Here is a 15128-nt window from a genome sequence, read left to right as displayed (position 1 = left end):
CAAAACATTGCGAGCTCCAATAAATCATTTAAACCAGCTATTGTTGGCAGACTTATTACTGAATATCGTTCTTAATGTGATACCAAGTCCATCTGAGACCCGTGTACACCTTCAGACAGCCTCCAAGTGAAGCACACGTTGTTTACTCACAGTTTGAAAGCAGCGTGGAGAAGTCTTCAACTGTGTTAAGCTGTGATCCGCTCGAATAAATCCTTAAAACCAGCTATTGTTGCCCGAATTATCACTGAATATCGTTCCTAATGTGATACCAAGTCCATCTGAGACATGTGTACACCTTCAGACAGCCTCCCAGTGAAGCGTACGTTGTTTACTCAGAGTTTGAAAGCAGCGTGGAGAAGTTTTCAGCTGTGTTAAACTGTGATCCTCTCAGGTAAACTGTGATTCGCTCAGGGGAAATGGGATCCGCCCAGATTAAACTGTGTTACATCTTCTGTGGCTATCTACCAGCGATCATGTTTAATATGAAAGACACACACATACATCCCTTATAAAAACGCCATTCTGCAGCACTCATCCAGATAAGATGTGACTGTTAACTCGTTTTGCAAAGACAGCAGCAGAAATGTCATTGCTGCATGTGCAGGGATATTTAGACTTTAAAATGCTGATGGGTCATTAATCTTGGTCTCGGCAAACAATATTAGGAATCCTCTATTCAAACTACATAATATTCAGTGTCCATCGACATGAAAATAACAAAAAAGTTCATGCTGGACTCAAACCCGAGTCCCAACAGCAAAAGTCACTCCAGCCCTGCGCGTTATGAGTGCGCCACGGATCAACACGAAGTATTGAACCTTTTAGATCACACTTGTTAAAAAGTTCCAGAAAAATGCAACCCGACCATCATTTATAATGTGAGCAAATGTATGTACACTTTAAGCCATATAATATACATATTATAATATAGTATACTGACTGAGGTCTGTATCAAGCCTCATTAAGACCCACCGTGATCAGATATTCTAGTTTATCAGCCTGCGAGCCCACATTATGTTGTGATAAGTGTTAGTTTTACATATAAGTGTGTTCTAGTGCACACATTAAGTTCCAATATGCAAATCAGGCCATGTGTTTCGTGATATTTGCCATGCAACATTATGCTGTACAATATAATATAATATGACATTATGCTCACAATATAGACATTTTTTAAACGCTAACTTTCTAAATAGGCCTCCATTTCCTTTTGCTCTGTCTGCTAATGCAGTAGCTGATCGGATGTAAACCTGGACCAAAGCTGTTGCGCTAGAAACAGAATGCAATTTACAAAAAGGTTTATATTCTAGCAATACTGGCTGTCTTTTCTGTCTTGCGAAAGACTCACCAAAATAAAAATACTTAACAGCATAGGCATCATGTCCCCTATTGTGTGCTAAGGGCTAATCTTACATATTGCAACTATAATAACAGTGGCCAAATTCATGTTCTAATGTGCAATGCAAGCTTTGCTTCTGTAGCCTATAGTAGACTTACTCATTAGTGTGACAGAAGGAAAGACAACAACAATGATAGCAATCAATAATTAATGAATTTGAAAAATATTAAAATTTAATGAAAAATCAAGATCAGGATTACAATTATTAACTTCATTAATTATTTAAACGTGGTGCCGACTGACCTGTTCTTTACACGTGGTCTCTATGGTTACCCTAGTCTACAGGGATAGCACTTTTTAGTGTATATTCCTGTTTCCCACTTTTTTAGGAGAGTGCATTGGTGCATTTACGTAGTCACGTTGTGCCTCTTCACTTTTAAACTTTTAAAAAGAAACATTATTGACTGATAGTATCAGCTTTATTTGGCAAGTATGTATACAATTACAAGGAACATGGCCTTCTGTCCTGTTGGGATCCAAACCACACAGTGATGGATGTACTGAGAACAGACTGGATTATTGCAGAGTAATAATAATACATTATATTTGTATAGCGGGTTTCTCCAACTCAAATACGATTTACAGTATGAGGGAGGGTAGACAAACAAGGATAGGCAAACAAATGAATATAGTAAAATAAAATAAACCGAAAAGGCAGTCAAGAGGAAGTTGATTGAGAGGGGGGGGCTTATGGGTAGACAGAGTAGAGAGTACGGATCAGCAGCTCCTGAGGCAGGTATACTCTGGGCTGGTGCAGGAAGTGTTCTGCCATCAAGACTTGCAGGATGGGCAGAAATACTCATCCTCTGTGGGGGAGGACAGTCCCACGCACCCTATGTGGTACCACATATTGCAGGTGGTGCACTCAATCTGACAGGGAAAAAGAGAAATACTTTAGAATACTGTCAAACATTTTGTCAGGTTCACATCACTCATCCTGATTAGGATGTAAAATTAAGCCGTTTTAATTTCCTTAGACATTATTTATTTACATAGTATGGCAATGGGTGTCATATATAGGGTTACAATCTTAGCTGTGGTCCTTTCTGTTTGGAGTCTGTGTTGGTATGTTCCTTCAGCTGCTCCAGTGCCCACCGAAAGTGCAAAGACATGCAAGTTAGGTGAATTCAACTATACATTTGCAATAGCTGTGTGATAGTGAGTGTTCACCCAGTGATGTTGAGGTAACCTATCCAAGGTGCATCCCAGTCTTCCAGCAGAAGGACATGAATTTCTCTACATACCCACGTATCGATGTCCCCTTCAGCCCCCGAGCTGAGCTCCCCACAAGCCCTACAGAGCTGGGATAGGTCATCTGCAAAAAAGAAGATAATGTAGTTTAATGGCAATATAGACACATTCAAGTTTACCTGGTAGAGTTCTGTATACCTGAATTTGTCACCAGCGACATTGACATGTCCAGCCGCAACATGGCCACACCCTTCTGGTCAACAGCGTAGTCGATATTTTGGCCAGACAATATCTGCTCTGCAAGCTAAAAAGTGTCTGATAAGTATCATTTTGAGGACTTTTTAATAATGACAAATAGCTCCAGATATAATCAAATGTTTACCTTGCACACAAACACCCCGCATGCCGATGAGTCCTGTTGCTTAGGGTGAGCAACGGTTGCGCATGCCCATCTCCCTATTTTTGGACACTTTTTGCGGACCAATGCTCTACACACAAAACACACATTTATTACAGTTTGCCAATTTTAACATATGCCAAGGTAAAACCATTTAATTCAAGATCAGTTGAATCCTGTTAAAGGACAAAAATGCTTGAATGACCTTTTTGTTGCTCCCAAAAGATGATCCATGGTGTATGAATACATGTATTTGTCTATTGCACACATCCAAGCTGACATTTCATTCACCTTGTTACGTCTTTGCATTTTTGTATCTGTGCGTCTGTGGCCCCAAATGGGTCGACGAACAGGGACCGCCTCTCCTTTAGGTACATGATCTATGGAAATGCAAATACTAATTATAACCAACCCCTACATCAGATAGTGTCATGGTTCCGTCTAGATCTGTTTATGTTGAGGATTACTTACAATCAACGTCCAGTGTCCATGGCTGCAGACCGCTCCAACAGCCACATCGTATTTTAAAAGGTCCAACTAAAAAAATGATAATAATTACGACAACTAATACACTAACATAAGTATGTATTTGTGTGTATGGACATACAAACATACATATACACAAAACACATAGGCCTACTTATGTACAAAAAAAGAAATCCTAATATATAGTCCTACTCACACTTCTCAAAGAACCTTTGTGGGTTCCCTCCCAGAGCGACGTCATAAGGTAGGAGTCCAAGGTAAGAGCGCCAGCTTTCCTTCCTACCATGGTTATGTATGAATTGACGATCTAAGAGTACAAAAATAACTTGTGATACAATCTAAATAAATATCAGTCCAATATTCTTTTGTTTAGTAACTTACCTCTCCCTCCAACCACTTCCCTGGGGCCAAGTCCATTAGGTTCTCTGAATATACTTTGTATGGCCCAAACTTGCACCAGAGCGTCTGCTTTCTCCTCCCTGTCCATATTTGTCGGATTACTGGAAATATAGCAATGGAAGTTATTTGTGAAATGCATCATTTGGAGTGTACTTTCTGTCTGTTTACTTACAAAGTTCAGGATCCTTTGGTGCCATTTGGGCCTCGCCTTGCTGTGTGGTGGGTGTTTGTGTGGTGGGTGTTTGTGTGGTGGGTGTCTGTGTGTGCTGTGGACCAGCCAGAGGAGAGAGATCGGACAACTTTTGTAGTTTGGCAGGGATCCTCTCCTCTGGCTGGATATAATGTGTTAAATGATCAATGTTTGTCTGGAGCTTTGTGGTACCCTTAGCGAGTACTGCCTTTTTCCCCTCCAATTCCAGGATTGTGTAGGGTCCCAACCAGTCATCGTCCAGCTTTCCCCCTTTTCTTTGCTCCTGTCTCACGTTCCTCCGCAACACCTGGTCCCCTACTTGGAAGTTGTCCTCCTGGCCCTTTTTCACTTTTCTTTTGCGGACGTTGTCCTGGCTTCGTTTCATATTTTTTTTCACCTCTGTGAATACAGCCTTCTGTTTGTTCAGGCCTTCGTGGATCTCCTCCGTTGCGACCAGCCTGCTGACTTTGTCTTCTTTGACCTGCAACAAATCACAGTTAGAATTTTAGAAGACAGATGATCCAAATGAAAACGTTTGAAACGGATGACAACATTAGAACATCTTACCAGGTACTCCTTTGGCACCTCGGAGGGATACCTAGCCTCCCTCCCAAACATCAAATAGTAGGGGCTGTATTGTGTGGTCAGCTGCTTCTTTGTCCGAAGACCAAACATGGTGGACTGCAGAACCTGGTCCCAACGTTTGGGGTGCACCAAATTTGTAAAAGAAATCTAGGATACAATTGGTCACCTCTCCTGCTGTTTTAGTCTTAAGTGGGTAGGCCTCTGCCCATTTGGTGAAATAGTCAACCATTACACATATGTACTGGTTGCCACCATCTGTTACTGTGAGTTTACCCACTAAGTCCATCCCAACCAGTTCCAAAGGCTCCGTAACCTGGGGGGAAATAAATACATGAGCATTACAGTAAATCACTGTTGACGTGTTTCTACACTGACAATACCAGTATGCCATGGTTTATTTTACCTCTATCGGACTGTACTCCTGCTTCTCCTTAATGTTGGCTCTCTTGGCCTGGCACTGTGGACACTGAGCAATCTAAAACAGACAAACATCAGTTATGAGAAATATTTAGTGCAAATAAATTATATGTTAAACTGATAGGGTGTTTGCGCATACAGCATCAGCAATTTTGAAATACACATTACACTCCTCTGTGCTACTTTTGAACCTGAATGTGTATTCCACCTCATTATTTTGAAGATACCAACTCACCCACTCGCGTATGTCACCCTCCATGCCAGGCCAATAGTACCGAGCAATGATGGCACAGTGAGTCTTCTCCACTCCGCAGTGTCCACCAATATTGCTGCAGTGAAACTCCGCAAACAAATCGTTTGCTTCTTCAGCAGTAGAGACCACTTTGGCAAGGTGCTCGGTTTGATTCTTTTTGCGCCTGCAGATGTAGTACAGTTCTCCGTCTGGTGTTTATATGACATAATATTAGATGTATTAGTTTTACCATAGCATATTATCATTGTTTTCTAGAGTCCATATGCATCCATACCCTTTATCGTGAAGGTGTCAGCTCTCCTCTTCATGACATACTGCTCTTTCTTGGTTGACCCCTCAGGATACTGGTGGTGGACTTTCAGATCCAGAATTTGTTTTACAATTCTGGGATCCATTTCCTAACGCTCTCTGTCCCTCCTCCTACTCCAACACCTACTTACACCTGTCTCACCTATGCGCCTACTCCTGCCTACCTACTTACCCTCACGTATTCATACACAAACAAATGAATACAACAAAGACAAACAAACAAAGTGACAAATACACGGAAACGTACAATACCAGCCTCTCTCAAATACACACAGTTGCACCTCAATTACTCACCCACAACCACTCACCAGGACAATCACTCTCACAGGCAACGCTCAATCACTCACTATATCTCACTTTCACTCACTATCTCACTATCTCTCGCTATCTCTCTCTTTATCTGTCTATCTATCTATCTCTCTATCTCTCTCTCACTATCTCTCTCTTTATCTGTCTATATCTATCTATCTATCTATCTATATCTATCTCTCTCTCTATCTCTATCTCTCTCTCTCTGTATCTCTCTATCTCCTCACTACCTCACAACATTGTGAACGGTTAATCAAATTTATATAGACTGGACCCATGCCCCAATTAATGATAAGTCTGTACACCTGATACCCATTTATACAAGTATAAACGAGTATCAAATCGAGTCGACATCATATTAATAACGATATATGATACAAATGTAAGACTGACAACAAGAATAGTTTGTAAAGGATTTATTGACGTTAGAATTATTAACAAAGCACTTATATACTAATAAAGGAATGGCTTATCTAAAGCCAGTTGAGTAGCACTTTAAATGTTTTGGCTCTATGAAACCTGATGTACTTTATGATTCTGTTTTCTTCAAGTTTGTATCTTCTTGGTCTTATGCACTTATTGTAAGTCGCTTTAGATAAACGTGTCAGGTAAATGCAATATCATATAATGTAATTGACATGAGTGTTTTGAACACTGTTATTTTATTCTGGATTCTCTGAGTAGTATCGTGTTGATCCGTGGCGCACTCATAACGCGCAGGGCTGGAGTGACTTTTACTGTTGGGACTCGGGTTTGAGTCCAGCATGAACTTTTTTGTTATTTTCATGTCGATGGACACTGAATATTATGTAGTTTGAATAGAGGATTCCTAATATTGTTTGCCGAGACCAAGATTAATGACCCATCAGCATTTTAAAGTCTAAATATCCCTGCACATGCAGCAATGACATTTCTGCTGCTGTCTTTGCAAAACGAGTTAACAGTCACATCTTATCTGGATGAGTGCTGCAGAATGGCGTTTTTATAAGGGATGTATGTGTGTGTCTTTCATATTAAACATGATCGCTGGTAGATAGCCACAGAAGATGTAACACAGTTTAATCTGGGCGGATCCCATTTCCCCTGAGCGAATCACAGTTTACCTGAGAGGATCACAGTTTAACACAGCTGAAAACTTCTCCACGCTGCTTTCAAACTCTGAGTAAACAACGTACGCTTCACTGGGAGGCTGTCTGAAGGTGTACACGGGTCTCAGATGGACTTGGTATCACATTAGGAACGATATTCAGTGATAATTCGGGCAACAATAGCTGGTTTTAAGGATTTATTCGAGCGGATCACAGCTTAACACAGCTGAAGACTTCTCCACGCTGCTTTCAAACTGTGAGTAAACAACGTGTGCTTCACTTGGAGGCTGTCTGAAGGTGTACACGGGTCTCAGATGGACTTGGTATCACATTAAGAACGATATTCAGTAATAAGTCTGCCAACAATAGCTGGTTTAAATGATTTATTGGAGCTCGCAATGTTTTGAACAGACATGCCCATGTCAACTCGTTTTTCTTTTTGTAGTCCTCGCTGTTCGCGTCCGGATATCGCCATCGTAACTACAACCTCACACACTGGTACTGAATGTGCATCAAAGTGTTCCTATCCAGCCAAATATACCAAAAGATTTATGTAAACGACAGAAGAAGCGATCGAAATGTGTATCTCTGTCGAAGGCCACGCCTCCACATCTGTCAACCAGTTGATCGGGGAACCAGTTAAACCGGAACACCGGTAGCTCGCGATCGACGTGTTGGAGACCCCTGCTTTACAGCAAATACAACAACACAGATTGTTCAGAATATCAGTATGAGAAAAACGACACCCTCTGTCCTTAGACCCTCACATCGTACAAGAAAAAACTTCCAGAGAAAACCCACAGTTTAAAGGGGAACATGGGAGAGACCTCAGGGAGAGCAACAGAGGAGGGATCCCTCTCCCAGGACGGACAGACGTGCAATAGATGCCGTGTGTAAATCGAAGAGATAATACATTTTACAGCATATAGACCAAATGTTAGGAAATGCATGTGTCTGTAATAAGAAGATGAATCCACGAGGATGTCAGCTACAATCCTGTGGAAGCCATCAGGGAAGCATCATGACGAGACCCAAGGCAGGACCGCAGAGACAAGTTCAGCCACGACCCGAACGTCCACGACTTAATCCAGAACTCAGGATAGAGGATCCAAGACACAGGACTACAGCAAGAGGATCAGCCTCGACTCCGGATCCCGGCGTAGATATAGATACAAAACAAGAAAAAAGCTTTGGCTGGGTTAATCGGAACAAGAGAATACACAGACACAGACAGAGAGGGAGAAACAACACATGCAAATACAAATTTCACACAGGAAATATCTTTCAGAAAAAGTTACAATATGTTCATTCGGGGAGCCATCAGAAGTAGAACATTGATCTGTTTTCGAGCACCATAAAAACTAGGCATTAACACTCCAAACTCTCCCACCGAACACGGGTACAACAGCAAGACACAACGTCACAATGACATCACAACTGTCTGGTTTATTCTCTAACACTAATGAGCAAGTGAGAGAGAGAGAACCCTGATTAGTCTGGCAGCATCAGTGTCAGACACTCAGCAGGGCGTCCATAGCTTGGTGTGTGTGTCTGTGTGTGTGTGTTATATGTATACTCAAGCATTTGTATGTCTGCCAGTATTTGCTCTCGCCTTTTTTTCCCCTCTTGCCATTCTTCTCTTTCTCACTTTCTTCATCTATTCTCTCTCGTTCTCTAAGCTCCAAAAACTCTGATCCCTGCATTCGCTCAGTCTGGCAAATGACTGCAGGGGCTGACAATCCACTGTCAGCATGCGCCGCCACAGTCAATAACACTGTCCCATGTCACCGCACTACACTGGCTAAAGCTCACATTTCTTATCCCTCCAAAAAACTGCTGCTTAACAGCCCTTCTCCGCTTTTGCCAATCCTGCTAAGCGCATCGCCAAATTCCCCTTATTCCCCCCCTCTGAAACCACACCCTGACACGTTTTTTGGCTCTCCAAATGACCAGAACATCCTTTGGGGGAAAGTGAATGCTGCTGCATATTTTAAGGTCAAGAGTAGCACCCAGAGAAATGTGGGACCAAATGGGATGTGTGTTTCACTACGCCCCTGAATTTTAAGCAAGTGACGGGTGACTGATCTGGCTGTCTCTCTGTAACAAGACAGGGTCATGTAGGCTGTACTCAACACACACTCCAATTGCATATACACGCTTGCATGCATGCATGGGGGGCAGAAAAGCTCAGACAAGTGTTACCAAAAAATGTGAGTCTCCACTATAATCCACTTCTCCTCTATCGTGTTCCATTAACCTCACAGTGTACACACTTGTTCCCTCTCTTAGGCCCTCCACACAAACACACACACACACACACACACACACACACACACACACACACACACACACACACACACACACACACACACACACACACACACACACTCCTGCACGTCTGTCAGTGTCAGGCCCTGTGTCGTCCAGCTCCATTGTATCTGCATGAGGCTGAGATAATGGCATCTGTCGCTGCTCCTTTTGTCAGCCATGTCCCCGGCCCCTGCTCACTGCTGGTCCCCATTAGCTGGCTGCTGGCCCGCTGGCCTCTCCGCTCCACGCTCTGCTGCCTGAGCGAGAAAATACCGGAGACGCCTGTCCCTTCCTCTAACTCCCACTTTCGTTATCCTTTCCCGTGTCCTGTCGATATCCAGCTCCTCCCTCTGATGCGGATTTAGGGTAGGAGAGGAGTTTGGTAGAGCTCGAAAGGTGTGAAGTTAAAAGGGACAATATTTAAAGGCAGGTGTGTTTTGGTTGCAGCTCAATTCCAACAGTCTCACTCGAGGGTTTCCGTGAGGGTAAAGGCTAAATAGGAACATTTAAAAAGATTATTTGAGAAATTGGGTGTTGCAGGCTCAATATATTTGTTTCTGATAATGACTTGAAGTGTACTACTTTTAATCTATGATGTTATTCAAACGTTTTTCATAAATGAATCAACCACATAGTTGCAACTCATAGTCATTTTCAGTATTGATTATCCTGAAAATGTATTTCCCAATGCATACTTTGGCCTGAACAAGGGAAAGATTGGTATTTATAGTTAATGGATTATCGATAGTTGATGCTTACTCTTCTGTCTATAAACGTATCCCATTAGCTCTTACAGATTTCAATTAATCTAAAATAAAAACCTATTTAAAAAAAAAAACATTATTAACCGAAGAAGTGTAGTGAAAGAAATATGTCAGAGAAATGACACAAGTAGGTTTGGCCCACAGTATCTCATTATTTGTGTTTCTGCTTTCAACAATATCCAAATCCTTCCAAATTCAGCAGCTGAATCTGAATCTCTGGCTGCCACTGTAACGTTATCTAATATCTAAGTGGAACAACTCATATCTTTACCCATGGGCATATCACTGGGTGGTTTGGGACTAAAAAATCACAAGTTACATTGAAAATATCACAGAAACAGATTTTAAATCAAAGTATGTCATCACTGCACTATGTCCCTTTCATCTCAACTAGACACTGTATAATTGTTCTCTTTTTTCCAGCAGTAAAGAATGAATGAGATGACATTAACTTGTGAGAAAACTGCTGTTGAGAGCTCTCTAAACTGTCCATCTCAGCACCACCTCTCCCTGTGCCTGCTGCATAATTACACTCGGAGGCTGCATTGCCTTACAGTATAACAAATGAAGCCTGTATTACATCCGTCACCTATCTTAGACGTCTCACTTACTCTCATCATTTTTCCCTCGTCTCTCAGAAGCATGCCTAATAAAATGTAAAGATGGGAGATAATGCACCGAGTTTTATTAAGAACGTAATGGCAATATCATTGTTGTAATTATACTAAGACATCTAAGAGGAAGGGTGGACGGGCGTGCGGAAGTGAGCGTCACATCACTGGCAAAAGTATGTTATGCTGGATTTATTTCATTATTGGTTAAGCTTCCTTAGCAGGGGACAGGGGGCGAAGCAGCGTTGCCTTTGATAAAGCAAGGCAATTTCACCAGCTGCTACGCTGCCAAATTACAGTTGTACATCATGCAGCTCTCTCTCTACTGCTTCCTCAACTTCTCCTCAGTCTTCCTCTTCATCTAGCTCTATATCTGTGTGTGATGTTGATCTTCATTTTGCCTGCACTGTGGAGCAGAAACCCTGCCAGAGGGTGAGGGACACACGCTGAAACTGCAGACAACAGCCCCATCTAGAGATTGCAAGAAGTCACTGAGTAGTTAATAAACGATGCAGGTGCTCCTAAAGTCTATACATGTTGAGTTGTGGTTTTTTTGTAACAATTTCTTGATTAGAAACTGGATTTACGTGTGTTGGACATTCTGTCTCGTTGTCTGAAGAGTTGGTTTGATAAATCTCTTTAAATTCAGCCATGCCTGCCGGTGCTATTGTATTAAAGCCATTAAATAAGCGCTTAGATTATGAATGAACAGGGGACAATGCTAAAAGATGTTCAAGATAATGTTGAAATTGTATATTTAAACTGGCATTGGATTATATATTGCCATCTGTATTATCTTTAGCAACCATTTTGCCGTATAAACTCAAACTTTGAAGATGTTTTTGTATGCAATAACTGTTTTTTAAGCTGGTTGCACTTATATCTAAAAACTCTTAAACAATCAATTTCATTGCTTCAAGTGTTATTTTTGATCTTTTTTTGCACATTTAGAGTTTTTCTCTGTATTATATTTTATACCTCTTTGTATCCCTTCACTTGTATGTTGTAGATGTATTTATATGTAAAAAATATACTAATTTATGCATCTGTTCTTTTACTTCTGCTGTTGAACACTTGAATTCCTTTATTTTTTAATTTAACGTTTTTAGACTGTAAGTGTCGACATTGAATTGTCATCACTACTACCTCTGCTTTTACCACTCGTATTTATTCATTTATTTGTGTCTATTTTTTACTGCAGTAAGAGTTGCCAAAGAAATGTCGTTGTACTTTGGATGATGACAATACAAATATATTCTATTCTGTTAAGTGGGAAACAAAAACATACATTTGATGTCATCATTAAAAGGATAATAAAGATACAAGTTGAATAGTTCTGGAGTAAGTTCCTCAAAAGCCCAGTGCACTGATCCTAAATGACCTTCAAAACATCACAAACATGACCTCTCCCAACAGGAAGTGACTGGCAGATCAACAAAGCATCAGTCTGACAGGTCTAACCTATCTGCCATTAGGCCGTCGAGATATCACACTTTGCTTTAATTCACCATCTTTCAGAGTGTCATGCTTTATATTCCTTGGCATGGGTAGTCTACATGCGGATGCATAATTTATCTCAAATTAGCGCCTATTTGAGTAAGCATCAAAGCAAGGCGGCTAAGGTTGGAGGAGAGCTTAAGGAACCGCAGGGAAACCATGGCCAGGATTAATGCGGGAGATTTTTATAAGAAATTACTGGCTTAATGAAGTGGATAAAAAAGCTGTCAGTGTTTTATTGCATCTAAATTGTGTGGAAGTGGTGTTTAGCTGTCTCGCCTATCCCAACATAATGGGTCGTGACAGTAGCTTTGAGGCTTATTTAACTTAACTGGTGAATAACTTGCATGGCGAAGCTATTCAGAGTTGTTTTTATAAACCAGTGAGGGGGTTTCTTTTCTCCCTTCCTCTTCTCACACATAATGCCATAAAGACAACAGCAAACACAACTAAACTGACTATAAACATTGCACTTCACATCAGAGAAGCACTGACAAATACCATTTGGAGCATTTATGCAAAGGTTAAAAGGCACATTTTGACTGTTAACATAATGATATCCAGGAAGTATAAATGTCACTTTGTTACTAATCCTATGCCAGCCGAAGTTTATGTTACATCAATACTGAATAATCCAATTTGCTCTATTGTTATGGTCATACTGCAGGGCCAATAAATGAAATGGGGTCTCTCTCCCGCTCACTGTGGTTATAGAAGCTGCTGGCGTTTATAGTCGTACGTTAATAGGCTGTAAAATTCAGAATACAGGTTTAAAAACAGCTAACTGTCAATTTAACAAGTATGAGAACAGTTATTGTACTTGGTGAATGGGGAAAGATGAATAATGATTCACCGTGGGAACACTGGAATAGTCCTACAGCGCCATCTTGTGTTTGCTTGTAGATTAAGTTAGGGGGACAATCCAGGTGAATAGGGTAAAAGATTTTAACCTTTCACAGTTGAGTATTTACAACAAGACACATGTTTTATATGAATTACAAGTTGTCTCAGAGTGTTGAACTATGCTACAGGGGCCAACTTGGAGAATTTATGAATAATGTAAAGAGTAGTATTTTGGATTAGTTGTTAAACTGTCTGAAATAAGACATGTTTAGGAAGCAAAACAGCCCAAATTCTCAATATTGAGAATAAAAAAAACAACATTGTGCCTGTAGTGACCATTTCAAGAGCACTTAATGAAATCTCCTCCAAGTTATCTCCTTGCAACAAGTCCTAATATCCCACTTTTTCAGATAGTGGTCAGATAATTTGTTTTTGTATAAACTACTGGAGCAATTATGACAGACAAAAACTGAAAATTAAAATGTTCATTTATTTCACATAGTATAGCATCATCACAATACATAACATCACTCATCCATCACAGTTCTGATGTGCAAGTGTTCATTTCAGGTGACTAATAATGACTAGGTTAAGAGGGTCTCAGGGTCCGTTTCAAGAAGCAGTTTCACAGAGTTACCGGAATAATGTCTGCCGAGTTAAATCTGCAACATCAATGTTTTGCACATGTTTTACTGCGCAAATATATCAAGATAACATGACAGTCAGGTCTTTGTATGCAGCCAGGGTTTCCATACATCAGTCCGGATATAAACAAACGGGCACCTAAACGTTGTGGCAATAGTAATGACATGTGGTCTTTATCTGTGTACTCGTCTTGGTTAGTTGCAGTTTCTCACATGGTTTTCTGTGACGGTTGCGAACAAGCCGACACCGATGTATGCATGCTTGGAATGGGTACATTTTGTTTTTGTGAATCCTGCTGAACAGAGCCAACTAAATACAAAATAGAATTAATTATTTTGGGCAGGACTGAAACTGCAGGAGGAAAAACATGCACGTTTCAAACAATTATCCTCAGGAAATGTCTTACCGTATTTTTTTTCTAAATAAGTAGCAACAAGGTTAAAACCGAGTCATTTCAATATCTTGGCAGTGCTTTTTCAGAATATTTTCAAATTTCCAACCAAAATATTTTCTACAATCTATCATGAAGTCAATCGATTTTTCAGTGGAGCGCACACAGAAACGTTACTTTCACGGAAGGAGAGTTTAATATGCTGAGCAGCTGTTATGAGAAGGTCATAAACTCTTTCTGTAAAAAGGTCCCAATCAAAACATTGACTCCCGCACACACACTTCCACATGTACCTGCACACACACACACACTTCCACATGTACCTGCATACACACACTTCCACATGTACCTGCAATACACACACACACACACACACACACACACACACGTACCTACACACACTTCCACATGTACCTACCTACACACACACACACACACACACACACACACACACACACACACACACACACACACACACACACACACACACACACACACACACACACACACACACACACACACACACACACACACACACACACACACACACACACACACACACACACACACACACACACACACACACACACACACACACACACACGTACCCAGACACACACTTCCACATGTACCCACACACACACACACACACACACACCTACACACACACCCACATGTACCTACACACACACACACACTTCCACATGTACCCACACACACACACTTCCACATGTACCTACACACACACACACACACACACACACACACACACACACACACACACACACACACACACACACACTTCCACATGTACCCACACACACACACACACACACACACACACACCCACATGTACCTACACACACACACACACACTCCACATGTACCCACACACACACACTTCCACATGTACCCACACACACACACACACACACACACACACACACACACACTTCCACATGTACCTACACACACACACACACACACTTCCACATGTACCTACACACACACACACACACACACACACACACACACACACTGAAA

General features: G+C 41.1%; 1 protein-coding gene and 1 long non-coding RNA gene across 3 annotated transcripts; both read right to left on the bottom strand.

The window, feature by feature from the left end:
• Window positions 1-1550: 1550 nt before the first annotated feature.
• LOC117461119 (uncharacterized) lies at window positions 1551-6062 on the bottom strand. Of its 2 annotated transcripts, XM_034102834.2 has the most exons (12): window positions 5592-6062; window positions 5300-5505; window positions 5051-5122; window positions 4630-4960; window positions 4045-4543; window positions 3855-3973; window positions 3670-3780; window positions 3459-3524; window positions 3279-3367; window positions 2973-3078; window positions 2789-2894; window positions 1551-2714 (listed from the first exon to the last, which is right to left on the bottom strand). In XM_034102834.2, the coding sequence occupies exons 4-12, from the start codon at window positions 4735-4737 to the stop codon at window positions 2566-2568; spliced, it is 1353 nt and encodes a 450-aa protein (XP_033958725.1). In that variant the 5' UTR covers window positions 4738-4960; window positions 5051-5122; window positions 5300-5505; window positions 5592-6062; the 3' UTR covers window positions 1551-2565. The 2 variants fall into 2 exon arrangements, with proteins under 2 accessions (XP_033958725.1, XP_071062266.1); XM_071206165.1 differs by having other exon boundaries at window positions 5304-6062.
• Window positions 6063-13518: 7456 nt separating this feature from the next.
• On the bottom strand, window positions 13519-15117 carry LOC139435350 (uncharacterized). Its single transcript, XR_011644633.1, has 2 exons — window positions 15050-15117; window positions 13519-14502 (listed from the first exon to the last, which is right to left on the bottom strand). It is a non-coding gene; the product is annotated as an uncharacterized lncRNA (long non-coding RNA).
• Between the last annotated feature and the right edge of the window lie 11 nt (window positions 15118-15128).

Source organism: Pseudochaenichthys georgianus, chromosome 16 (genome assembly GCF_902827115.2).
Source record: "Pseudochaenichthys georgianus chromosome 16, fPseGeo1.2, whole genome shotgun sequence".
Taxonomy (NCBI): domain Eukaryota; kingdom Metazoa; phylum Chordata; class Actinopteri; order Perciformes; family Channichthyidae; genus Pseudochaenichthys; species Pseudochaenichthys georgianus.
The sequence above is the reverse complement of the archived record's forward strand: the minus strand, read 5'-3'. Positions and strand labels throughout refer to the sequence as shown.

Bases quoted from the DNA above. Each gene is read 5' to 3' on its own strand.
- LOC117461119 (XM_071206165.1), bottom strand. From the start codon at position 4,737: ATGTTTGGTCTTCGGACAAAGAAGCAGCTGACCACACAATACAGCCCC. The intron at 3,974-4,044 runs GTAAGTAAACAG...CTATATTTCCAG, and splicing joins ACCAAAGGATCCTGAACTTT to TAATCCGACAAATATGGACA. The intron at 2,715-2,788 runs GTATACAGAACT...TCTTTTTTGCAG, and splicing joins GTCGCTGGTGACAAATTCAG to ATGACCTATCCCAGCTCTGT.